The sequence below is a fragment of the Lepisosteus platostomus genome, chromosome 5, assembly GCF_059453375.1.
Source record: "Lepisosteus platostomus isolate fLepPlt1 chromosome 5, fLepPlt1.hap1, whole genome shotgun sequence".
NCBI classification, from domain to species: Eukaryota; Metazoa; Chordata; class Actinopteri; order Semionotiformes; family Lepisosteidae; genus Lepisosteus; species Lepisosteus platostomus.
In genome coordinates, this window is record NC_142615.1 from 14322243 (window position 1) to 14348191 (window position 25949).

Consider the following 25949-nt stretch of genomic DNA (forward strand, 5'->3'; position numbering starts at 1 on the left):
CTGGCGGGTTTCTGTCTAAAAACACGTTACAGGACTCCCATCTCCTGTGGAGACACATGTAGGGTCGTGTCAGGGCTGAAGTCCCACATTGTAAACCAGTTTAAACTGGGACTGGGTACAACCCGGATCAAGACAAGAACTGAGAGATTCATCAATCAGTCTCAGGACTCTCTCCCACTGGTGTCTATCTCTCTGTCCTGTTTCCTAAAAAACCCACTAGTACCCCATGTAGGAAAGAAGGAAAGAAGACTCGCTCGTCACTCCTGTTCTGTCCCGGTGTCGCAGTAACTGGGACTGAAGCAGACGGAGAGGAGACACGCACTTCCAGACATTTCCAGACACCGGCAGCCGACAACACACACAGCACAGGGAGTGTTTTCACCAGCTGCGCTGCCACACGGACACCAGGACTCCCCTCGTCTGCAGAAACACCAGGGAAGAGCCTCCCAGCCCACAGGAGATTCCCACTGGAAGGAGCTGGCGGGGGATTCCCAGGAAAGAAGCGGCTCCTCACCTGGGAATAAAACAGCTCAAACTCGGAGCGTTGCTTAGCAACCAGTGCAGCAGCAGTATTTGGCGCCAGTTTTCCTCACTTTTTAATCACGTTATGAGACTAAAAGTGGATGTATTTCTCTTAATTGTCTGAACATAAGGAAGGTTAAAAACCGGAGACACACTTAATCATTTAAGATCCCGTGGGTGTTGACTTCAGTATTCTGTTGACATAAAAATCAGATTCATTTCTGTCTTTAGGTGTCCCCATTACCTGTAAAGCCCTTTGAGTGAAGTGTCAAGAACAGCGCTATGCAAGAGTCAGGAATTATTTATCGATCAGTCTATTAAGTAGTGTTCCTTTTTGACCAGGTGGCGCCAGGTGGCTGCGATGCCAAAGCTGTCACGGATGTCTGAAAAACGAGACGAACCGTGGAGAGGCGGGAGAGCGGAAAAAGACCCTCTGCGTAGCAGCAGAACGGGAAAAAGGCCCCGGGCTCGAAGTGCAAAGAGTTCAGGAGTGCCGTATAGAAACCTATGCCCTCAGGTAGCGGACGTGGGGCGACCTGGTCCTAGGCAGGTATCAGGACATCCGAACATCAATGCTGAGCAAGGGCAGAGTCTAAGACCCGGAAATATATAGTCCCAGAGGGAGAGAAACACCGGAAGGACAGCAAATAACGGGAAATGAGAGACAGGACAGAGAAGGAGCGCCCTCTGGCTGCAGAGGGCGTGACAAAAGCAGCATCACAGAGCAGACGGGAAACTGTGGAACCCCGTTTTCACCAAGGAATAAAAACAAACGCGCTATGATATCTCAGAATTGCGACTTAAAAACTCAGAATTTCGACTTAATATCTCGTAATTGCAACTTTATATCTCACATTTGCGACTTCGAAATAGCCCCTATTTCATTGTCTGTCCTTTTGTTATTGTAACGGATTCAGGTTCTAGGGCTTGTACCCTCGCCGCTCCCACCCTAGTTCGTGCCTCACTGCATTGGTTCGAACCCAGGCCTTGCCAGCTGAGCTAAAGAACACTTTCTTTAGCCCTAGCGGCCAGCATCCCTGTTATAGACAGGGGAGGGCGGTGCTGTCTAGACCAGATTGTACAACCTGTCTGTCGGCCGTTCCGTTACACTATATTCATGAATCGTACAGGATCATAGGATCTATAGGCCTGAAGACTTGTCTTGTACAGTGCCCTGATAAAAATCAAATTAATTACACTAATTTTTATGGAATCCCATTTCCGCCAGTGAGGCTTCCATAGTACTCGGATGGAATAGTGGAGGGTGGGCTTTTTAAAAAAGTTTTTATTTAAACACCAGAAATACAAAAACGGAGACAGAATATGAAATACGATACAGAAATAGACACTTCACATCCAGAGGAATTCACAGTTATAAACTGAAACTAATACTTTTTACATATTTCCACTGTGCGTCCTTTTTTACTTAAAAAAAGTCTTCTTTGGCTCAGCTGGCAAGACCTGGGTGGGAGCAGCGATACAATAACAAAAGGACAGACAATGAAATATGGGCTATTTCGAAGTCGCAATTCTGAGTTACTAAGTCGCAATTCTGAGACACCATAGCGCGTTTTTTTTACTCCCTGGCGGAAACGGGCTTCCATACATCAAGGCTGCGTACCTTAAGATTGACTTTAAATACACTTGTTTTCAAAATACAATTCATATCTCGAGCACCGAACCTGTCTTTTTACTGTTTCTTTAGGGATAATCGTGAGATGTCGCTGTTAAATCACGTATTTCCCCACCAATTGCAAGAGCAAGGTCACGCGTCTGAAATGTCTGAAATGAGCTCCGCTTCATCTAGCAGAGCTGTGTTTGACAACACAGGACTGGAGGAGACGGAACTCGGTCAACACGTTTGGGGATTTTACGTTACATAATGAGGAGATCTTCGCGTTCTGTCCGTTTTAAATGTATGAAGGAGAGGTCATACGGATACCGCCCAGCGAAACGCGAATTGGAGCCCGTCGTGGTAAAAAACAAACGAGTTATTATAGGCTGTAGTATTCCCAAAGAGACCACGACTGGTCGTGCAGCTTGTTCCCGGCAGAATGTGAGGTGTGTCGCTCTGTGCGACATCGCCCCGCCGTTCCTGCAGCAGAGAGGCGCTCTGCGCCCCAGTAAGAGGACCTACCGCATCTTAAAAACCCACCCGTTGGATTTTGATTGACGGTCATAAACCATGAAACTCCGTGCGGGGCCAACCAGTATGCCGCCATTCCAGGGGAAAGCGCAAAGCGAGTCCGTGTCCGATTGGCGAGCACGTTTCTGCCCACGGCCCTGGAATAGGAAGTGTGGAAGTGGGTTACATTTGCTTCGTAATGGGAAGATTTCACCAATCCACCTTCCCCCAAGGCAATAAAGAGAGACTTAAAGGTAGAATCGACTTGTGGTTTTTTAATCGCTTTCAGTCCCGTTGATCGTAACTTCTATTGAGCCTTAGTTTTGGTCCTATAAAACATGCACTGTACTACTGTATTACAGCTGCCCTGCCTCCGAGTCCGGTTTGTTGTTTATCTCTTAGATCCAGAAAACTTTGTTGGGTATTAATTTTCAATAACAGGAAGTGGTTTCCAAATCATCAACATTTGCTAACCAATAGCCTCCAAGGTCAAAGTTACTGAGTTTAAAATGGGTTCATAAGAACTTGATATTAAATAGGTACATGTACACATAATAGACGTAGCTTACTTTTTATTGCTGTTCCTTTTACCAAAAACACTCTTAGGGTCATATCTAAATACACTTTTAGGAAAAACATTTTAAGAAGTAAATAAATCCCTCCGTCAGATCATTTAGCCCTTTGAGAAGGAGTTAACTGGTTTATTTGTAACTGAAGCCGGTGTCACTGACAGACACAGATGAGACTCTGTCTTCCTGTGTGCAGTCAGCCAGAGTGTAGTGAGCCTGTTGTCCTGGTTTGTGCTTCGCTCTGCTCTGAGCTTGTCCGCCTACAGTTTCTCTGCAGTCAGTGTGAGCCCTGCCTGAGCACAGACACCTCTGAGAGCAGCCAAACTGCACAGCTCCTCTCTCTGTGCTCATAGTTCACACCCCTGAGCTACTGCAGGACCCTGAGTCTGGGGGTCTGGACTCTCTCAGCCACAAGCACTTCCTCCTACTTCAGAGGGACCAGATGAGCAGCTCAGACAGAGGCCAGGGGCTCAGTCTACTTTCACCATTTAGAAACTGCTCTTTCAGTAAGTGAGTCTGCAGGTGACTATTCATTAGAATCATTAAACACTTTTACATCATGTAGTTCAGGTGGGGAGCTGTGTCTGCATGCGTAGGCTGCAAAGGAGCAAGGAAAAGTTTATTCCTGTGCTCAAAAAAAAAGAGAAGAAAAACACAACGTTCCAGCTGTGGAGCCTTCTTCAGATGCAAAGTCTCCACAGCAGGAACGTTGTGTTTTTCTTCTCTTTTCAGCACAGGAATAAACCTTTACATCATGGTTTGGTTTGATGACAGGAATAAAAGTTCTCCAGTTCTGTTGACATCCAGCTGTGTCTTGACAGAAGTCAGGTTATCGGTTTCAGCAACAAGGGTGGGCAGCTTGTTCCACACTCCCACTACACTTTGTGTAAAGCAGCACCTGCTTTAGCCTAAACACAGCCTGCAATCCATCACTACACAACTGTAGTGTAGACAGCTGTGTTCGCTCACATGGACTTGTACTCCCTCTCCCCAAGTGCTAATTACTCATTCACACCAGCTGAGTCTCCAGCTCAACTTAGCTGGGGGCCATCTTGGCTCAAGGCCACAGTATAGGGCCAATGCTTTGAGCCAAGATGGCGTCTTTCTCACACGGCCCCCCCCCCCCACTCACTGCTTCACGGCCAGACACTGCAAAGTCTACAAGTTTAAAAAAAAAACATTTAATAGTTATATATGTATACATATACTGCAAAAGCAACTCTTGGCAAATATTTTTTTTTTGAATTATTAAAATTAAAATAAGAAACTATGTGATAGTTTAAGTTGCATGTGCAGTGCGTGAGTACAGCGGTCAGCACAGTTCCTAAATTTGTCCAGCCTACCTGCTCTTGTGCAAAATCTTAGTTAGATCTGTTAAGCATATTTCATCAGTACCATGTGTGCACTCAGTGATATTTAACCAAAATAGAAAAAAAGCTATCTGCAGAAATACTTCCAAATAAGGTCTGATTCAAAGAGTCACTCCATTTTTCTTTGGTATTTTTACCTTTTGCAGTAATATACTTTCACCAATCCAGGTCATCTGCAGTTGTAAAGTCCTGCAGCTCTTGCCAGCTGTGTGACATGAGCTGTAGAGCTAGGAGTCTAGATTAAACACGTGGCACAGACACAGTCCAGTATGTCCCCTATCACACCACGCAACCTTATTGATGCTCATTGTCTCTCTGGCCTGTCTGGGATCCGATGTGTCTCCGGTCTCTTCCCAGCAGGCAGAATTCCAGAGTCTTTCCAGGAGGTGTTCTGAGAACACAGTGCAGACGCCAGGACAAGGATCATGGGAGTAACAACCAGACACTCGCCTTGAGTCAGGAGAGCACATACTGGTCCAGGAGTTACAGAGCTGAGTTCAGGGCACACACAGACACACTTTACTGTGACTGTCTTGTCCTGATGCGTACCGGACAGTGATGAAGTCTGATTTATCAAAGTGGTCCACTTCCTGAAAACAGAACAAAGATTAACTTAGGGTCCAGCTGTACTTCAGAGCAACAGTCTGGATACATTTTTCTTAAATCACAAGAAAACAAGGACAGTTACAAGAGCCCTCTCAGTCTGTTTGGTAGTCAAGACTCATGGATTTCATTCAGCTGTGTGTTGAGGGAAGCCATATGGCTGGGCAGCTTGTTCCACACCCCCGCCACTCTTTGTAGAAACAAGTGCCTCCTAATTCTTTTAGTTCCTAGCAAGAAAACGATCATGGGAATATGGTCTATTAAAGACCTCCAACACCGGAACAGTGGATCAATGTTGTGAAAGATGTATATAATGGAAAAGATCACCTTTTCTCTCAGGTTACAAGCAGAAAGGATTAGCAAATGCTGGCAAGACTGGATTGGGTTTGTGTCCCAGCTGAGACCTGATTCTGTTCTAGAAATGAGAATGAAACCATTTTGTCTAGAATGTGGGTTATTTGTTGTGTTTTTGCTGAATGTATTTCTAGTTGTAACCACCCTCCTATGCTGGCATAATGTAAATAGTTCTTTATATAAAAACAATATGATCAAAAAATGAAAGATGAAAGCTGTAAATTGTTGTACTTTGTATTTGTAAATTCTTTCATTATCAAATCAAAATGTTAAAAAAAGAGAAGTCAGGTTATTGGCTTCAACAACATGGCTGGGCAGCTTGTTCCACACCTCCACCACCCTTTGTGTAAAAAACCGACTCCTGTCCTGATTAGAGGACAGGTAACGAGTATTATCTGCATGGTTAGTCACTGGGGAATGATGCCAAATACCTATACATTCCTCCTGCATCTCTCTCTTTTCAGGGCTGATGTACATTTCTGCACCTGGTCAGAATGAGCAGAAACAGATCCGATCTGATCAGACTGTATTCTGACTGATGGTACTCCTATAAAAGACGGGAGGAGGTAATTACTGTGCAGGACTTTCACTGTACTGACCTCTGATGTGGGTTTCACACAGACATTCAAGTATCAGGTATCACTGGAGAAAATCACTGATTGAGCAGTAAAGATATATCAGTTTATGTAAACAATGTGCATGTTACCCTGGACAAGTGTTTGCTAAGCAATCTATAACTAAGGTCTGCAGCAGGTAAGTATAGATAATAACCACGCAAGTTTGTCTTTAACCCCGTACAGAGGAGAGCTCGCTACAGTCCGAGAGAAACCCCGTACAGAAGAGAGCTCGTGCAGTCTGAGAGACACGTCTTTAACCCGTACAGAGGAGAGCTCGCTGCAGTCAGAAATACACGTCTATAACCCTGTACAGAAGAGAACTCACAGCAGTCCGAGAGACACATCTTTTACCCATACAGAAGAGAGCTCACAGCAGTCCGAGAGACACGTCTTTAACCCCGTCCAGAAGAGAGCTCGCCACAGTCCGAGAGACACGTCTTTAACCCCGTCCAGCAGAGAGCTCGCCACAGTCCGAGAGACACGTCTTTAACCCGTACAGAAGAGAGATCACTGCAGTCCGAGAGACAGGTCTTTAACCCCATACAGAAGAGAGCTCCCTAGAGTTCGAGAGACACATCTTTATCCCCCTTACAGAACAGAGCTCGCCGCAGTCCAAGAGACAGGTCTTTAATCCGTAAAGAAGAGAGCTCACTGCAGTCCGAGAGACACGTCTTTAACCCCGTACAGAAGAGAGCTCCCTGCAGTCCGAGAGACACGTCTTTAACCCCGTACAGAAGAGAGCTCCCTGCAGTCCGAGAGACACGTCTTTAACCCGTACAGAAGAGAGCTCCCTGCAGTCCGAGAGACACGTCTTTAACCCGTACAGAAGAGAGCTCCCTGCAGTCCGAGAGACAACTTTAACCCGTACAGAAGAGAGCTCACTGCAGTCCGAGAGACAGGTCTTTAACCCCATACAGAAGAGAGCTCCCTAGAGTTCGAGAGACATCTTTATCCCCCATAAAGAAGAGAGCTCATTGCAGTCCAAGAGACAAGTCTTTAACCCCGTATAGAAGAGAGCTCCCTGCAGTCCGAGAGACGTCTTTAACCCGTACAGAAGACAGCTCATTGCAGTCCAAGAGACACGTCTTTAACCCCGTACAGAAGAGAGCTCCCTGCAGTCCTCTGACAGTAGGGGACAGTACCTCCTGGGCTTGTGAACTGACCTGTCCGGCGGAAGAGGCTGAAGACGCAGCCGGACGTTATCAGGACAGAGAGAGGAGGCACCAGCAACAGAATGATGAAGCACGACTTCTCCAGCTCAAAGGGAGACCGCGCCTGCCGATGGTCATCCTCACACTGTCCACCTGGTGAAAACACGAGTGCAGGAAGGAGACTTGGAGAATGGCTTGCTCCGAAATGGGATAACAAAACGGGCTTCCCCACATCACAGTTGCCGTCTTTAAGAAAGGAAACAATCGATCGTTGGATCTTCTGTCACCAGAGATCTTTCCAGATGCTGTTACAGTGAGCAGTACAGTACGGACACGGAGGAGAGGAAAACACCGACTCGCTTCCACTAGTGTTCAGGTTTGGATGGAAACACAGGAGAAAGGGGGCTCTTGATCTCCGCAAATAAGCACGGGGAGTTTCACAGTTTTAGCGTGCTCGAAGGGAGAATTTGTTTTAATTCATTAAATCAATACCCATCCATCTTGAGACAGAGCAGTCTGAGAAATGAGCCAGAGTGTGAACTTTTCTATTTTAATTGTCCATCATATTGTTCAGCGCTTTGGGATATTGTACGAAATTGACACTCTTCTCGGATTGGTCCTGTTCATTATGTAGATTACCAATCGGGTGCTAATTAGAAACACCATGGCGTGTTTTGGACGCTTTCAGCTCCCTGAAACTGCGCAGGTCGTTGTGTGTCATTAAAGACAGAACCGCAGGTGTCCGAGAAATGTTCTTTCCTGTAGCTCGAGAGAAAGAGCTCCGCCGGCCGACACCCACTATCTCTTATTATTTCGCTATCTGACACCCGACAGCATCTAGAAAAAGGCTCCGTCCTCACCCGCACAGACGAGCCTGGTGCCGGTTCCGACACCAACCCGGCCCTGCGCTTTCCCCGCGCAGTAGAAGAGCCCCAGGTCTGTTCGCGACACGTTCCGGATCCTCAGGTCGATGGAGCCGGTGGACGGGTTCAGCGCCGGAGAGAAGCGGGAGTCGGACGCGTAGTTGAAGTTGACCGTCTCCGCCTGGCTCTTACTGGCCAGGAGCCCCAGAAACAGTGTCTCGTCACGCTGGACGAACCACATCACCTCGTAGCCGAGCTGCAGGTCGCAGGGCAGGACCACCGTGTCCCCGACTCCGACGGGTCTCACCGCGGCGCCGGTACCGGCTGCCTCCCGCACAGCGGTACCTGGAGAGACGCGGAGAGAAATCTATCCTCTGCAGAGAAAGCGCCTCTTGTGTAGGATTGCACAAGCTATCACGTTACGTGTACAGAACTTCAGCAAAACAACTCTGAATGAAGTGATTTACCTTGACCGTTTAGTAGCCCCCATCGCTTGTGGATACGAGTTCAATAAACAAGTGAGTCAATTAATCAATAATTCTTTCAGTTGAGTCACTGCCAATCATTTTCACCGCGAACTACCTGCAGATCGATATCGGCCAAGATCTTCTATCAACTAATGTGGCCTCTTCGCTAAAGTGCAACAGAGGGATCATTACAAATCAAGAGCACCGTTTTAAAAAGTGGTCGTTCCACCCGTTAATGCTCTTTGATTATAAGAATCTGAAAAAATGGCAGAGGACAGCGAGTATACAAGACGATCACTGTGCTCTTCTTAAAAGAAAAAAAAATCCCAAACCGTCTTTAATGTTCGTAACCGCTGCAAACCCTTTCATCGGTTTTGCGCGTTTTAAGAGCTGTTTATTGTGCAGTCACCTCAGTGTCAGTTTAAGATCTAATTTCAGTATTTTGTTTGAGAAATACCTGCTCCCCGGGTCGGTAGCCGGGACATGAGCGCCACGAGAAGAAATGTCGAGATTTTAAAGCTTTCGAGTCCCGATACCGGCCTCTCTAGTTGACGGCGGAAACGGGCGTCAACTCCGCTTTGTAAAGTTACACTTTGTCAGGCAAGGAAACGTTTAACGGCGCCCCTCCGCTAAGGTGAGACTGAAATGCGTGTATTCGACACACGAAGGCGTACTCACAGATGAAGAAGAGCAGATGAACTGTACCGTGTAGCCCGTTCATCTCAGCCGCTGTTGAGCCAGACTGACGAGGCGCTAGACTCCGGCGGGACTTCACGTCCGGTCACTGGCCAAGAGACTTCACCGCTGCTCTCTGATGCCGCAGCTGACCCGCTGTGAGGTGTGGGCGTTTCTAAACTCAGTTCTGTCGTAATTTAAATAAGACCCCGGAGGGGGGGGGCTGGGGCCCTCCTGGATTCAATTCAGGACTGGGCGTGCTGTCTGTGTGGAGTTTGCATGTTCTCCTTGAGTTTGTCGGCTTCTTCTGGGTGCTCTGCTTTCCTCCCACAGTCGAAAGACATGCAGATGGGGGTAAATGGCTTCTGGGCAAACTGGCCCTGGTGTATGCGTTTCCTGTGATTGGAATGACTTCACCATTGGGTAGCACTGGTATAAAACTGGCTTGAGAAAGAGATGCAGAACAGATCCCAGCCTGGGTCCATTTTTAATGGTGAGATTTCCTTTAACATGGGGGAGGGGGTCTTAGACTCACTAACTGGCTGGAGTCAGTTACACAATTCAACTAATTATTTAATCAGACAGACTTCGATACCCCTACAGTCACTTTCCTGAGGGGCACAACTACTGAAAAAGGGGCCTTTAAGCCCATTTTACATTATAATTAAACAGTTAATTAAATAATTAGACCAGCTGTGTGACCGAGAGCTCAACTGGGACAAAACCAGGAAGACACACCAGGAACTGAGAATGATGCCCCCGTATTAACACAGATTTCCCAACCCCCCCCCCCCACACACACACAAACAACACCTGCTTGTCATCTCCAGGGCTGACTGATGACTTTTAATAAGCTAATTGTAGGCAGGTTACTATCACTGTCATTCTTAAAAACAGGCAGCTTACTTTTCTTTACAAAAGTAAATTGCCCTGGTGCAAATCTGAATATAATTGGTCACTCAGGCCGCTATTGGTTGCAGAAACATAACAGAATGGTAAGTTAGCGTTGCCTCTCTGGAAATCCCATTGTATAGGCAAGAGCGCCACCTGTCGGTTCTGTGCTCCAGCACCACTTACAGCAGAGACCTATAGAAGTGTGAGGAATTATTATCATGAATTCAAAATGCACTTCATTTACAGTAAGTTTTTGGGGGCATATTATTAAAATAACAGAAGCACACGCTCTGAAAAAAAAAGGATAGCAGCCCAAACATAGACTGCCGGGAACTAATTCTGATTTTGTTTTTTCGGTTATCGATAATGACGGGGCCACTCGGATGAGATGCTTCTGAAAAGCACCGCGTCTAGTTTTAGACCCCACCGCACCCCGCGGACAGATCCCGGCTGTAGGGAGATCTAGTGTCCGATCCTGCTTAACGAGGTAAACGGGAAAACCCGGATTTGTTGTAGAAGCGACGGTCCTGGAGGTTTTCCGTCTTCCTCCAGGAAAGAGCCGATTATATTTTCCCGACGCGACTGGAGACATTACAGATTGCAGACCACGGTTGGTGTTGTCCTGGCGTCTCTTGTAGGGTCTTTAGCAATAATCAGCGAAACAAAAAGGCTAGTCAAATTGAAAAGGCACGCCACCTTCCCATAAACTCACCCTTGTAGTAAATTATGCAACATGAAGGCGTTTTTTTAAAATCATTTCCCTACTCGGTGGCAATTTCACATTCACCGCTGAAGCAACAGGCCCAAAATAACATGATCCAGGAGTCAAGTTTAATTCGTACGAGCTTCATCCCATGCTCACACTTTCAAGTCAAAATGGCTGCATTTTCAAAAAAATCCCACCAGGCGGCGCCCTGTTCAATCGCTGCCGTTTACAGGCGCAGCAAGGAGACATTTAACCCTCTGACGAGTAAACAGTTGTGCGCGTACAATGCCAGCAGGTGAATGGATTTTATTTACCCTCCTAACCTGCTAAGCACACTATATTTCCCCCATGGTCCACCCGCCCTACCGCCCTGTCCATCCCAGAGGAGGAGACCCACCGTGACGTTTCTCACCCCGAGCGATTGGAACGCTAATTTCACTCCTTTACGCGGATCTAACGCCCGTGAGCAAGGACGGCTTACGAACGGCAGGACACGCGTAAATCCCTCGTCTGGATCGGACTCAATTCTCTAAACGAAATCAAGCTTTTTTATTTTACACTTTCAAGGAGTTCAAGTGATCTAAAACGTTAATTAGTCCTCCTCCAAGTGCAGTTCATAACAAGGCCCCAGCAGTGCGCGCCAGATGAACAAATTGAGAAGACCAGTAGCACTAGTTTTCCCAGTTATTTCTCATTGCTAAAAAAAACCCACTTCCAGATGCAATACGGACACTCATTAATAGAGGAGCCATTTAATATGAAATTTTTTTAATAAGTTTTTATTTAAACACCAAAAACACAAAAAGAGACACATATGACAGAATGCAATATATCTCTGTAATCACAATGTAACAAATCATTGACAGACCTGCTAGTCTGATGAAGACCGTTATCTTTCTTAATGCTGCCGAGATAGTGATCAGTTTCACCATGTTTAGAGTTTTGTAAACTGTTCTCCCTTTTGAAAAATGTAATTACTTGCAGGGCCAGCCTGAGCTTTCTAGGGCCTCTAGGCAAGGTCTTGGAAGACTGCTATTGTCAGTTCCCAACACAGCCTTATTGTTCTATTAAGTTAAAAGGCTACACTTGTACTAAAATGCAACATGATGATTAATATGACCACCATCACAACCCAGATCTACAGTGTACCCAGTAGTAAAATCAAAATGTGATAAAAAAAAACACTTGTCACAAGAAGACTTCATCCTGTCCTGAAGATCCAGTCCTTCCAAAACTTCACAGATTAGAGCCTGATTCACTTCATCGACAACTTCCTAGTCAGGAAGACCACAATACAATCACTGCTTCTCTTTCAGGATAATACATAATCTAAAATTTAATTCTGTTTGGATTCCATCACAACAGGATAAAGTTTGACAGTGCAAAAAAAGTAAGAAAAAAAGCAGCTTATATATTTGGCTGAAAAAATAAGGCGTTTGTAGGCTGATGTCAGTCTGTAAGAACACTACAGGAGAGAGTCACTTACAGCTCACAGCAATGAGACTCCTCTCCCCATGACCTCTGAACCCAGTGCAGACCCTGCAGTGGACAGAGTCCCCAATCCATCTGTCTGTACCTTCCCTCAGCTCCCCAGTGACCCCCAACATACTGCACTGACTCTCCCCATCACCCCTGCAGTCTGTGTCCATTGTGTCCGTATTCTGTCTCCACAGTCACCTGGACACCAGGGACCTGAGGACTGACTCCATTCTGACTCCCAGGTTCCACATGTTGATCTGCTAGAGGACTGATCGCTGAGCTGCTGTCATTCTGGGGATCATCTCTCCTTGTCAGCTCATAGTCATTCTTGATCGTCGTCCTTGATCTCCTCAACCAGACCCGCACTCCCAGGATCACCAGGATGACTCCAGCAGCACCAGTGACACCAGTGATCACTCCGACAGGAGACCAGTGATGAGGAGGGTCTGATGTAGGAAACACAGAGGAGACAAAACACAGCTCATCATACCTTCAAGAAGACATGAGGAGTCTCTTCCGATAGAGATACTGACCAGCAGACACACCTGTGATCTCTGCACAGGACAAAGAACAGTAAAAACTCTTCTATGCTCGAGAATGTCCTGGGGTTAAAAACCTCACACTGAGAACAAGATGTCAAAGTCCACAACAACACAAGCCTCTGGAGAATTTGGGGAGTTTTCCTGCACCCTCTATCCAGTCTCACCGTTTACAGGGGTACACTTGTCACCGACAGCTCTCCTTCTGCGTGATATATGCTGGTCCTGTTGTTTCATCTTGCCAAGTTCTTCATCTGAGAGTTATGAAGACAGAGTCACATTTACTCAACAGCTATTGAAGTATTTAATCCTCAGTACTGAGGGAGTGAACAACCCGTTAATGAGAGAGATTCACACAGGTGTCATGGCAGTATAAGACAGTTAAACTAGTCTTGAACCTGTAAGAAGTCAAACCTTGTCCAGCTGGACTGGAAGAGACTCCTTCCTCATTCACACTATAGTTTTCTACAGTGTAAAAGCACAAGGGATGAGGAGCAGAAAAACACTCACGAGTTTGCGATGACTGATCTGATCTCTCACAACAAGGAGAATATCCTGAGACCCTCCTGACCCTGGGTTACAGATAACAGTGCAGCACCCCAAAACATAACACTTCCCCAGTACCCCAAAACAATCATCTTCGGCACACCAAAACATAATCCCACTTAGCACCCTAATACACAATCCTACCCCAGTACCCCATTTCAATAAGGCTAAGTTGGATCTCTCGTCAGACACAAGCCTGATTTATTAGACCTTATATAGAACTGAAGTTCTGAAATACCTACAGCAAAGAAAAACTTAAGTATTATATGCATTTCATTTCTGCATCATGGATCAACAACATATAGATTCTGTCATCCAGGGTTGATTACTTGAGATTCTCACCTCCCATAGTGAGGGTCACAGTGCTGATGGTGTTTCTCTGAAGGTCCCTCACTGTGTAGTTGCCCTGATCAGGTGGAGTGAGGGAGCGCAGTATCAGAGAGCCGTTCCACACCGACACTCTGTCTCTGTACTGGGGGACACAGCTGGCTGTGCCGCTCTGGACAGAACACACTGAGGTCCAGTTTTCACCTCCTGCAGGATCAAACAGCACCTCCACTCGCTCTCTAGTGAACAGAGGGAGAGACAGACAGATTCCAGGCTGCCAGATGACAGTGTCTCTGTGAGCTGAAAGACAATCAGGACAGAGGAGGATATAAGAACACACTCTGTCAAGAATATAGAGCCCTCTAGTGACCCTACTGTAGACCTGCTCACCTTCCACAGTGAGGGTGATAGTGCTGATAGTGTTTCCCTGAAGGTCCCTCACTGTGTAGCTCCCCTGATCAGCTGGAGTGAGGGAGCGGAGTGTCAGAGAGCTGTTCTGCACTGACACTCTGTCTCTGTACTGGGGGACACAGCTGGCTGTGCTGTTCTGGACAGAACACACCAAAGTCGAGTTTTCAAACAGCACCCCCACTGGCTCTCCAGTGAGCAGAGGGAGAGACAGTGTGTTTCCACACTGAAGGGTGAGGACATCTGAGAAAGCTGGAAGAAACAACAGACACCAAATTCACGGTTAAAGACTTTTCACTTGACATCTCACCATGTTTCTGTGTAACTGCTGTGTTTGCTACTCAAGTTGGGGCTGAACACAGACTCCCGCTGTGCGGGTATAACGTGTTGTATCTGTCCTGCTGTGGAGCTGTGTGTGAGGAAGGTCTCAGCTCCCAGAACTCTGTGGGAGAGACATGATGTCTCTCGACTCGGCGATGTTACGTCCTTCCTGTGTGGAGCCACTCAATTCATGTGTGAGAGGAGGAGGAGGAGGACAGACTGTCGTTCAGTCTCCCGTTTGGTACTAAATATCTTATTGACTGGAGGATCTCATCAAGCTGTGTCTGGAGAGAAGCCAGGGTATTGGCTTCAACAACAGGGCTGGGCAGCTTGTTCCACACTCCTCCCACCCTTTGTGTAATTACAAGCCTACTTCTCCCTTAATCCCCATAGCTTCCACAAGTTTGTCAGAGTGGGACACTCCCTCCAGACTAAACGCTGAAGGAACTGAGTCTCTGTCAAAGTGACCTCTGGATTTCTTCCCCCCCCCCGTTTGCCTTTCTCTGGAAAAAAAATCAGAGCAGCAATGTCTTTACTATAATCAAGTCAGTGAAATTGTCCACAACACTCTAACAGCCTTTCCAGTGAAATAATTTATCATAACGTCTCTTCATTTAAAATTTTACCCTTACCACCATGTCCTAAAATTCAGCTTGCCCCTTTCTTGACTTTAACATGTCAAAAAAAACAACCAGAGAATCATGAGCTCAGACCTGTGATGACGAGGTAGACCTCTCCCAGAAAGGTTAGCTGTTCCTGCCCTTTGCCGCAGAAGCACTCGTAATGACCTTCATCGGAGAACCGTGTGGGGCTGATGGTCACAGAGAAATTCTCCTGACTGATCTTCTCTCTGGACACCGCTGCCCTGTGCTTGAACTCGGGGCCGGGGAAGGGTGATCCACTTATTAAGTTAAACACTAGATCTCCAGATCTTTTCCACTCAATGTGCAGCTGGTCCTCAGGGATTCCCCTCAAGCCAGCAGCTGATCCACTGCAGTTCAGAGTGACCGAGTGTCCAACTGGTACTGACTGATAGACGGCACCTGCAGAGAAACACACAGGAACACAGATGGTTAGATCATCCGAGGCTGTTTTAGGAGGCATGTGTTTTCCTAATCATCTCTTGCGAGTCCTCAGTGTACGTCTTAACCCTTCCAAGACCGCCGTCAGGATGCGCAAGGGGGCGCACCGCTATCTACTTCACGAGGAAGAGGCGCGTGACCCTACAGACCACTTCAATCCAACCCAGAAGGAGTCACATGGGCAACAAGCTGGAGTAGTGGGAGACTTGTCTGGAGCTGTAGAAGTGGAGAGACTACTCGACTGCAGAAAGAGACGTGGAAAACTGAGGGACACGAACCTTGGAATTGTTTAAAGATTGGGAAGCGTGGATTATGGACTTGTCTCGTGTGCAGGACTGTGGACATAAACAACGATGCCTTCTGATTTAAAAGCCAGAAGCTTTTCCGTGTGACTGTTCCCCCTCACAAACCGAGAGGACATACGCCTTCAGTAAGAAGGGAAGGTAATGATATTTCAGCGGCACATATAGAAAGGGATCACATTTTCAGTAAAAAGCATAAAGAGAGATTCAGTGTTCAACACAAATTGTTATTACTAAAAAACACACACAGGATCAATGTGTAAATATAAGCAAATACCCTCCTCAGTCCTGACAGGAACCAGGGCAGTGATTGGGGCAAGGAGCTCATTAATTTTCCTACCCACACAGTTAATGTGACTGCCGCTCTCAGTAAGAGTCAAGACCTAAGCTCTACTTGTGTATCTTTTCCAGCAAGCTGAGCATAATCACAGCAGATCGAGAATTCTTACTTTTCACCTCTTTAAAAACAGAAGCACCAGGACTGTGTCTAATCACTTTCCTTAGAGAGTCTGCACTTATAACTCGCGCCTGCTTCCACAGTCCCAACTGTCTGTATCCAGGTCAAATCAACCACACATCTCCAGGATTTTCACAAAATAAAAGATCAAACAGAACAGAATTGTTCTGTAAGAAGCCCATTTTCATCTCTTCTTCAAAAATGTTAAGAATTCCAATTCTTCCATTGCAAGGGCCACCAATCCTGCAGGATTTGGGGTAAAAACAAGTGATGTCCAGGGTGAGAGTGAGAGTGTAAGATTCTGAGATCTGGGGCTCCTCTGGTCAGTAGAGTTCAGGTGTGTGTGTGTTGTCCAGGGTGAAAAACAGGAAATAAAAGCTGGAGAAACTGGAGGGATACTCACCCGCTGTCAGGGCCATCACAGACAGAAGAGTCAGGGCAGAGAGGACCATATCTGGAATGACCCTGTGGACACAGACAGTGACTGAGTCACACAAGACCTTAACACTCCAGACAGACAGCATCACCTGAGCACGCCACCTCACACTGACGTACAGACGCTCTCACTGCAGGATCACCTGAACACACCCCTTCACAGAAGTAGGCTGTATCAATCTACAGTCTGTGACTTGGCTCTTGATATACCACATCGGACTTCTTGATTTACTCTATGTGCCACAGGAGTTGAGATTAAAAAGGAACTCCTTTTAAGCAGAATGGAATTTTTCCATCCAACTGAAAAAGAAAAGGTTTCACCTTCACACATAGCAAGAGGCATTACAACTGAATAAATGAATATTTGAATATGAGGATACTGAAAAACCTGTCTAATATTACTACTTCAGTTAAAAAAAAATACTGACACAGCTACAAAGTATTATAAAATGGTCGTTAAAGCAATTATTTTCTGATGTTCCCTTTTGAAGACTGAAATGGCAACTCTTGTGTTTACAGTATGATACTTGAGACACACACTTTTCCTGTTCACACAAACGCACAGAAAACACCAGTATTAAATGCATAAACGAAAGGCAAAGCTCCCGAGACAAGCAGAGCAACAAAACTGCAGACATTGCTGTCCTCACATCCAGTAACTCGGTGCCTGAACTTCCCAGACTGAGCTACTACCTGTCAAGCAGGCTGGACATAGTCACGAGACTCCCTGAAAAGTAAGGCGTTATATCTTGAGGACAACAGCAGCTGGGAAGCTACTTTCAACAGCACAAGCCAATGAGACCAGTTCAGTTCTCCAATGATGTTTCAGGGGGTCTTACCCACTTCACGCTCGCGGACTGTTTTACTACAAGGAGCTCAGTTCTCACTACCGATCGTGTCCAATACACAGCTTTTATTTCCCCAGCAGGCTGCTGGTCAGCACCTATAGCCTTAAACACCCACGACTAGAGAATATCGTAGTGCCTTTGCCTGTCGCTGCAGCTGAAGAGCGCCCGGCTGGGGTACGCGGCGAGGGGCAGGACGGGAGTAGTAGTGGTCAGGGCGGGGACAAGGAAAGCCGCTGACCAGTGCAGCTGACCCACTGTGAAACGGGTGTACAGAGTGGGGAGATCGCCCGGATTCATGTAAATAGTTCCCTGGTTTCACACGCCGTTTATACTTGTACCCAATTGCCACCCCCTCCCTGTGTAACTACCCGAATAGACCTCTGTATGTTGCTCTCTCTCTGCTCGCATGCTAGTTGTTTAGACTTCGGTCATAATTGGGTGGGGAAGGTGCTTTTTTTTAGGTTTAAGAATTTTGAGACGAGTAGCACTGGGAAAAGAGAAGAGTGCTGGGTCTTCGAAGGAGAAGTCTAAGATACCTCAATCGTATATGTATATGTATATGGCAATGGAAGAGAAGAGTGAAGCAGCTGCAGGGGACGTGGAAAGAGTGCTGGAGATGCACTCGTACGCGAGCGAGACTCAGCTGCCGGAGGAAGAGCCGGAGTCTCTGCCCGGCACACCTGTGAAAACCCCAGCGGCCAAGAGAGGAAGGGGCGAGCTGACGCTGGAGGAGCTCCAGACCAACATCTTCAACATGATGGCACAGAGCATGGGTGAGCTGAAGGAAATGATTCGATTTAATACAGTCGCAATCGAAGGTCTTAAAAAGTCCATGGACTGTGTATTCAACGATGTTGAGGACTTAAAGAACAAAGCAAAAGTTCTTAAACAAGTAAATATTGAACAAGAAAAGAAGATTAAAGATCTCGAATTGAAAGTGAACGATGCAGAAAGACACCGTCGACGATGGAATTTAAAATTACTTGGAGTTAAGGAGGAACGCGATAAGGACATTGTTGCAACAGTGAAGGGTATCTGTAAAAGGACCCTGTCGGACCAGGAGGACGCGATATCTGCCATTGACTTTGTTCACAGGCTCGGGAGAGCGAACATGTCTGGGCAAGTGCGCCCCAGATCGATTATAATACAGTTCACCAAGAGGACGGCGAGGGACATGCTGTGGCGAGCAAGGGGGAATGAGTATTTGAATGAGAACAAACTGAGGTTTGCAGAGGACCTGTCTGCCGCAGACAGGAGCACCAGGAGCCAGCTGTGGCCCCGGGTTGAAGCTGCAAGAAGAGAGGGGAGGAGAGCCTGCTTTGTGGGAGCGAGGGCCTTTGTGGACGGGAAGGAGATCCGCTCCCAGTGACTGCTCAGTTAATAGATGAGTCTGTGAGTGAGAGAGAGAGAAAGGCAGCACAGAAGATGAGCTCCTAATTTCTTTGAGATTTTATTGTTTTCTGGAACTGAACAAATAGTCTAGGAATAAGGCAACATCTAACAAAAACTAAAGAAAACCACAGAAGTTAAGAAATAATTTGCCATTGGAAATAAAATCAACAAAGCAAACATCTAAAAAACTGAAGATCCACTATAAGACACAGCTACACCTGAGGATAAAGGACCCGAGGAAAAACACCAAAAAGAAAAATCCTCAAGAGATGAAGAGGAACAGACAGAAAATGAATAATTAAAACAAGAAGACAAGAAAGAAAGAAAGAAAGAAAGAAAGAAAGAAAGAAAGTACACCAAAGGAAAGAGCAGAACACAGCCCCACTGGACCAGCCCTGCCCCCTCAGCACAGTACTCCAGTAGCCTGAGGACGTGAAAACCGTTAAGACCAGGAAACAGTACAAAGACTCCTGGATGAAGGAAAACCCAGAGACCCTTATCGCTGACTACTGCCAGGCAGGAGAAAAACACATAAAAACCAACCTGCTCTTTTTTACTGAGCATCCGAATGCCTGGCACACAGCTGTGTGTAAGAATTATACAAACACCACCAGAAGGGGCATCAGCAAAGGCAGGCAAATCTCCATAGGGGGCGACAGCGAGGTAAAAGACACTGTCCTGACCGTCAACACTTACCACAATGGTACAGTGATGATACAGGGCAGTGAGGCCGCTCTGGAGCTTTTCGAGGAAACGTTCACAGACCTTAAAACACAGGCCGACCTGGAGAAACCTCCCCAAGAAACAGGAGAGAGACCCAGCAGCCTGATGCCCGCCACACCGGAGAGTTCAGCTCCACCTGACTCGGAGCCCACAAACACAGCCTCAGCCACAGAACAGCCCAGCAAGAGTGTAGCCCTCGGCAACACTGAAACACACCACCCGGACACACACAGCCCACACCAACCCCCCTGTGACCACAGCACAGTGCGCCTCCTGAGAGAGAAACTCTCTGCTCTGGAGCTGGACTTCACTGAGTTCAAGGAGCTGATGCTGGGGAGACTCACAGAGGGGCAGACAGCACAACAGCTAAGAGACGAGGTTAACAAACATAGGAACGAATGTAAAACCTCCAACAAACAGCTCAGGGCACAGATGGAAGAGCTGCTGCAAGACAACAGTAAGCTGCAGTCAGAAGTAGCAGAGCTGAGAGAGGAGCTGCAGCTCACAGAGAGGACAAGCAAGACTCTCAAAGACCAGCTGAGGAAACTCACTACTTCCCACTGCAGCCCTGACTGCAACAGAACAGCCCTGAGACCCAGAACACACAACACCCACCCCCAACCCGCAAAGACACACCCACCTCCACACAACCTGACACCCCTACAACCCCCACCACCAACTCCCACTTACCCAGTACCCCCACCGTAGCAAACACCACACCCACTGCACCCCCCGGCACCCCAAATCCCCTCACAACTCTACTGCCCAAAAGCACATCCACCTTGCCGAACACTCAGGGTGACCCACACACACACCCGGCCCCACCCAACTCTTCTACCTCACACACTGCACCCCCCCACGCAGCCCCCCGCCCGGCAGCACAGCGCCCCTCCAGCAGACTGGACACCAGAGGCAGACGCATGGAAGTAGTCCTTCTCATCGACTCCAACGGAAGGTACATCGATGAGCACAGGTTCTTCCCGGGATTACAAACAGCAAAGCTCTGGTGTCCGATGACAGAGAAGGCCCTGCAGCTGCTGTCCAGGTCGGTGCTGGGAGCCCCTCAGCACATCATCATCCACACCGGCTCCAACGACCTGAGGACCCAGAGGGAGTAGGTGGCCATCAGTCCATCAGGAGAGTGGCAGAGAGGGCCATACAGGAGTTCCCTCGCGCCCGAATTGTCATCTCCACCTTGCTGCCGAGACAGGACGAGCAGCACCACACCATCCAGAGAATCAACGCTGAGATCTCACGGTGCTGCGCCCTGCTCCCAAACGTCTACCTGGCCCATCACTCCACCCTTGGACCACAGCATCTACACGACCATAAACACCTAAAAAAACAGACCATTGGACTCTTCACAAAATCTCTGAAAGACACCACACTGGGCAGACACCCAAACAGCACCCCAGAGAAAAACAGGAGGACTACCAGAGGAACGCCCCAGCACCCACACCCCCAACCCAGACCAGCTCTACCCTACAGCCCTCCAACCCAGACAAACGACCGAACAGGACCAGAACCAGCGCCCCACCCCATGCCCCTCACCCAGACCAGCAGCTGAACCGGACCAGAACCACAACCCCTCCCCACCCAGCACAACAGCAGAGCCGGACCGAGCCCCTCCTGCACAGCTACGCCACAGCCCTGGCCAGACCAGCAGTCCCAAGTGGTTTGGAGCTGGGAGAAATCCGGCAGCTCCTGAACCTCATCTGCACCCAGCTTATGAGCTGAACTTCCATCACCCACAGCGACAGACAAAAACCCAGCACAATACTTGTTTCTGTTGATGATGTAAATGTCCGACACTAATTTGATACAGTTCCAGAAAACAATAACAAATTGCAAAGATAATTCAAACGATAACAATGAGATCTCTAACGATAAGTATGTGGAACATTCAGGGTCTGGGCTCGTCAGCATTTGGGCTGAAGAGCACTGATCCTGAATTTATCAAGGATGTAAAGGAGACAGACATCATGATCCTACAGGAGACATGGTGTCGGGGAGACTTGGCTACCCACTGTCCCCCAGGCTACAAGGAGATCATGGTGCCCTCTGTCAAAAAAAAACCCAAATCACCCGGGGCAGAGACTCTGGGGGGGATCATTGTGTGGTACAGAGCGGAGCTCAGTCACTCCATACAATAAGTAAAGAAAGAAGAGTCACGAGTTTGGCTTAAAATCAAAAGAAATACCACCTGTACAGAAAATGAGGTCTTCCTGTGTGCTGTCTACATCCCGCCCTCAGAATCCCCCTACTACAGTGAGGGAATTCTCCCCAGTCTCCACACGGAGATCGGTCACTTCCAGGGCGACCTGGGCAAACTGAGCTCCGACACCTGCCAGAGTCACAACGGGTCCCAATCCTACTGGGAGAGGGAGGAGGGAACTCAGTTGATCTGGCAGCCCAGTATGTGATCTCCTGTCACAGCCTGAGGAACAGTGAGTCTGTCTCCCAATAATGCTCCAGCCTCCTACAGTATATGTCAATATTGTATAATATGTCTTTGTTGAAAATGTCTGTAGGTTTTATTTTACTTCTATTTTTTGTTTTGTTCCATGTTAATTTTATTATTTTTATTTGCTTTGGCAACACCGATTGTACCCATCGGTCATGCTAATAAAGCACCTTGAATTGAATTGAATTAATAATTGTTTGGTTAAATTTATTATAGCAGTATATACTAGTGTTTACTTAAGTGTTTGGTTTGGAATGTTGTGGTCCTGGTTTTTGAAAAGCTCAATAAGTTAGATAATCTTAGACTTATTTACTTTTGTGTATGTCTTTATTTTTTCTATTGGTATTTTATTTTAGTATTGGAGTGGAAACATTTATTTTAACTCCACAAAAATCTGAAAAGTGAAAACGCAAGTTAACATTTGTTACATGTAAAAATAATTTGGTTAAATAATTGACTTCATTATCTCTGGCACTTAATTTTTTTATAATAATAATAATAATAATAATAATAATAATAATAGCAGGGTCTCGGCACCGAAAACAGACGGAGGCCTGCGAGGCAGCGGACTGTCGGTACTGCGCCAGGCGAGGGGGGAAGCAAGCGCCGCGGCTACGTCCCTGAGCGGGGCAGCAGGATGCAGACGCCGAGACCAGCGGCCGGCAGCGAATGATTTGCATATCAAAAAGACGTCTAGACCTACCTTGACTGTAAATAACTCGTGCGCTGTTTGAACAATTTCCTCCCAGTACTGTTCACGTTACAAAATTTTAGGACAGAAAACACTAAACAGTTCATCAATTTCATTACGGGATTAATAAAGTATTATCTATCTTAACCTCCATACATCCACACGCGTCTTCCGGCCATGTAATCCTAACACGTTACAGTGGTGACGTTCACGATCCCCAAACGTCTTTTTGTATTTTTTTATTTATGCTTAACAAAATAACAAAAATTACAATACAAACAAGAGTACGTATAACAATTCAAAACAAAGATATCGTCAGGGGTAGATATTACTACATAAATTCACATTATGAAAAAAGGTTAAACAAATTAAATTAAAAAATGTCCGCACCGCTTTCATATTTGTGCACTTCGAAATAGTCTGCAAATACCCCCTTACATCCATTTTAAAATGTTCAAACGATCCCCAAACGTGAACAGCTTCAGTTTTAGCCTCAGTTTCTAGACGAAGAGCCAAGGAGTAAAAGCTCTACTGAACTAAGGACAGAAGATTTAAAGTGTAGCATTTCCTCCATAACAGACCCTCCTTTCTTAAAATCTCCACCAAAGTATTAAAAATGAGTTCTTTTATTTTTCGCCTTTGCCTCAGAGATCTGCAGCACCGTGGCTTTTACACGAGGTGAACACAGACGAAACTCGTCTAATTGAGACTCTCGTACTCCTTAGAAAACGAGTTTTTAACTCGAGCAAGGAGGTGTGATTCAGTCCCTGCGATAGAGGGCAGTTACAGGAACATTTAAGCATAAAGGCGAAAATCGAAATCATAAAAACACCATGATCTATAAGCATCTCTTTATAATGGAGTTTAAACTCGATTTAAGTGAATCGACAAGCACTTGAAACTTGTAAGAGATTTTAACAGCGGAATTACTGAAATCAGACGACGCAAACATCGTTTATTTTTTGCCAGAATCTCCTCATCTTCGTTAGAAAGAGGACTTGGAGATCCTCACCACAGTTTCTAGACCTCAGCGCCTGTATTACCACTGAGATTATGTATTACCAGTGCTGGCGCCAGTGCTCCACTTCAACCAGCGCCATTTTATAAGATCCCGACCCTGTCTGGTACGGCGTTGCTTTTCGATTCAAAAGCATAAATAATCCACTTATTTGTAAAAAGCCTTAATTTTGATGGAAATACGGAACCCTTACCGATATTCTATAATCGTTTTCTATATCTCAAGATGTACAAGTAAGAATATTAATAAATATTTAATACTTCCTACATCAGTTTCTGTTTACAGACGACGAGTAACACCTCGACTGAACGCTCCTCACACTAATTTAAACTGTAACATTTATTTCTAAACAGATCATCTTTTCTTAAAATCTCCACAAAAGTATTAAAGATGAATTCCCTTACCTTCGCTTCGGAGATCCGCTGCACCATGGATCTTACACGAGGTGAGCCCAGAGGAAACGAGTCTTATTGAGACACTTATGGTCATACTCGTTGTTAGATGTTGCTCATGCCCTTCTAACTCCAGCTTTTCTGATAGCCCATTTACTATCCAGACGTCCCGGGTCTTCATGTCGCCTGTTTCTTCCGTTTTATAAATCACGTTTCTGCTTCAAACTAACCAATATAGTTCTATAAATCTCTCTTTTTGGCCGCTTTCTTCGGAGTGGGATCCGAAACATTTGACGATTCACGCGAAAATCTAAAAGGGCAAACAACGGACGGGTGTTACGTCTCGTCGTCAATGTGAAACCTAGAAAGGTCTGCAGGGGGAGTTTCTGAAAACTGATCCCTGGCAGATCTCAGAATTGCGACTCGCTAACACGTCACTCCCGCACACACCGAGGTCTCTTTAAAAATGTTTACATTTTTGGGGAAACAATTTAACGGATATTAGCCTGTCATGTGGAACAAAAACATAATACAGAATTTGACATTATATATATAATGGGGTAACCCCGGCATCCTGGCCAAATTTCCCATCGGCCTTTATCAATCATGGCCTCCTAATAATTCCCTATGAATCTACGAATTGGCTACAGTACATCTCTCTGCTCTCCTCCCCACTGATAGCTGGTGTGTGGTGAGTGTTCTGGCGCACTATGGCTGCCGTTGCATCATCCAGGTGGGGCTGCACATTGGTGGTGGTGGAGGGGATCCCCATTACCTGTAAAGCGCTTTGAGTGGAGTGTCCAGAAAAGCGCTATATAAGTGTAAGCAATTATTATTATTATTATTATTATTATTATTATATTCATGTATAAATTCAAGTGTAATGGTAAGTTTCAAGAATTTTGTATCAGGGACATTTTTTAAAGGCGACACTTCACATGCAGAAGTATAAACCTGTGATCCTGTCCTGCTCGGGGAACATATACTTTATTAGGGTAACATTAGAGCATCATAAAATACTAAGAACCGGTGCCCACAGAAAAACAAAACTCACCTGAGCCAATGAAATAAGCTATAGTGGTGAAAGAGAGCGGAAAGACTTCCAGAAACATCCGAGTTCTCCGATCTGTGCAATGCACAGCCGTCGATGTCCTGTTATGACTTTCCCTTTGTATCCTCGACTCGCCTCTTTTCTCTTCACCTCTCCCGTCATTTGAATCTTTTTCATTTCCTTCTGAATCCGGGGCGATTTAAAACACGCCCTTTTTTGCTGAGAAATGGATTAAATTTTCCTCGTTTTAGAACAACTCGCTCGAGTTTTGTCAACCGCTCTGCAGAGCTCGACTGCACTGTACAGTATTTCACCGACAGAGGTCTGAAAGACAAACTACGCCCGTGTAACAATTTGAATCAGTCAGGAAGGGGAGGTGCTCTTGCTGACGATCCAGGCTTATCCTCCCAGAGTTTAGGAAGGTCGCTCAGCAGGGCAACTGTCCCACAGTGCAACGGGCGTACAGTGTGGGGAGATCGGCCGTTTTCCGTGTACATAGTTCTCCCTCTGTTAATTCGCAATTCTGAGTGTTCAAGTCGCAATTCTGAGACACCATAG

General features: G+C 46.4%; 2 protein-coding genes across 11 annotated transcripts; both read right to left on the bottom strand.

The window, feature by feature from the left end:
* Positions 1 to 4381: 4381 nt before the first annotated feature.
* On the bottom strand, positions 4382 to 10035 carry LOC148663830 (uncharacterized). Of its 5 annotated transcripts, none has more exons than XM_088631396.1 (4): positions 9347 to 10035; positions 8172 to 8519; positions 7324 to 7557; positions 4382 to 5176 (listed from the first exon to the last, which is right to left on the bottom strand). In XM_088631396.1, exons 1-4 carry the CDS (start codon positions 9360 to 9362, stop codon positions 5160 to 5162), a joined length of 615 nt encoding a protein of 204 aa, XP_088487522.1. In that variant the 5' UTR covers positions 9363 to 10035; the 3' UTR covers positions 4382 to 5159. The 5 variants fall into 5 exon arrangements, with proteins under 5 accessions (XP_088487522.1, XP_088487523.1, XP_088487520.1 ...); XM_088631397.1 differs by having other exon boundaries at positions 7324 to 7464; positions 9320 to 10035; XM_088631394.1 differs by having other exon boundaries at positions 9320 to 10035.
* Positions 10036 to 11667: 1632 nt separating this feature from the next.
* Positions 11668 to 25713, bottom strand: LOC148663831 (uncharacterized). Of its 6 annotated transcripts, none has more exons than XM_088631428.1 (8): positions 25395 to 25712; positions 24353 to 24650; positions 16781 to 16842; positions 15250 to 15579; positions 14198 to 14467; positions 13823 to 14107; positions 13102 to 13188; positions 11668 to 12841 (listed from the first exon to the last, which is right to left on the bottom strand). In XM_088631428.1, the coding sequence occupies exons 3-8, from the start codon at positions 16827 to 16829 to the stop codon at positions 12543 to 12545; spliced, it is 1320 nt and encodes a 439-aa protein (XP_088487554.1). In that variant the 5' UTR covers positions 16830 to 16842; positions 24353 to 24650; positions 25395 to 25712; the 3' UTR covers positions 11668 to 12542. The 6 variants fall into 6 exon arrangements, with proteins under 6 accessions (XP_088487554.1, XP_088487552.1, XP_088487556.1 ...); XM_088631426.1 differs by lacking the exons at positions 24353 to 24650; positions 25395 to 25712 and adding an exon at positions 22943 to 24295 and having other exon boundaries at positions 11668 to 12419; positions 12515 to 12841; XM_088631430.1 differs by lacking the exon at positions 24353 to 24650 and having other exon boundaries at positions 25395 to 25713.
* Positions 25714 to 25949: the final 236 nt, after the last annotated feature.

Coding starts and splice junctions, on each gene's coding strand:
- LOC148663830 (XM_088631394.1), bottom strand. CDS start 9,362: ATGAACGGGCTACACGGTACAGTTCATCTGCTCTTCTTCATCT. Junction 8,520..9,319: donor TCATCTGCTCTTCTTCATCT/GTGAGTACGCCT, acceptor GCGTCTCTCCAG/GTACCGCTGTGCGGGAGGCA. Junction 7,558..8,171: donor CACCAGGCTCGTCTGTGCGG/GTGAGGACGGAG, acceptor CCTTTCTTAAAG/ACGGCAACTGTGATGTGGGG.
- LOC148663831 (XM_088631426.1), bottom strand. CDS start 23,046: ATGAAATTGATGAACTGTTTAGTGTTTTCTGTCCTAAAATTTTGTAAC. Junction 15,580..16,780: donor TGTGATGGCCCTGACAGCGG/GTGAGTATCCCT, acceptor GTTTCTCTGCAG/GTGCCGTCTATCAGTCAGTA. Junction 14,108..14,197: donor TATCACCCTCACTGTGGAAG/GTGAGCAGGTCT, acceptor ATTGTCTTTCAG/CTCACAGAGACACTGTCATC.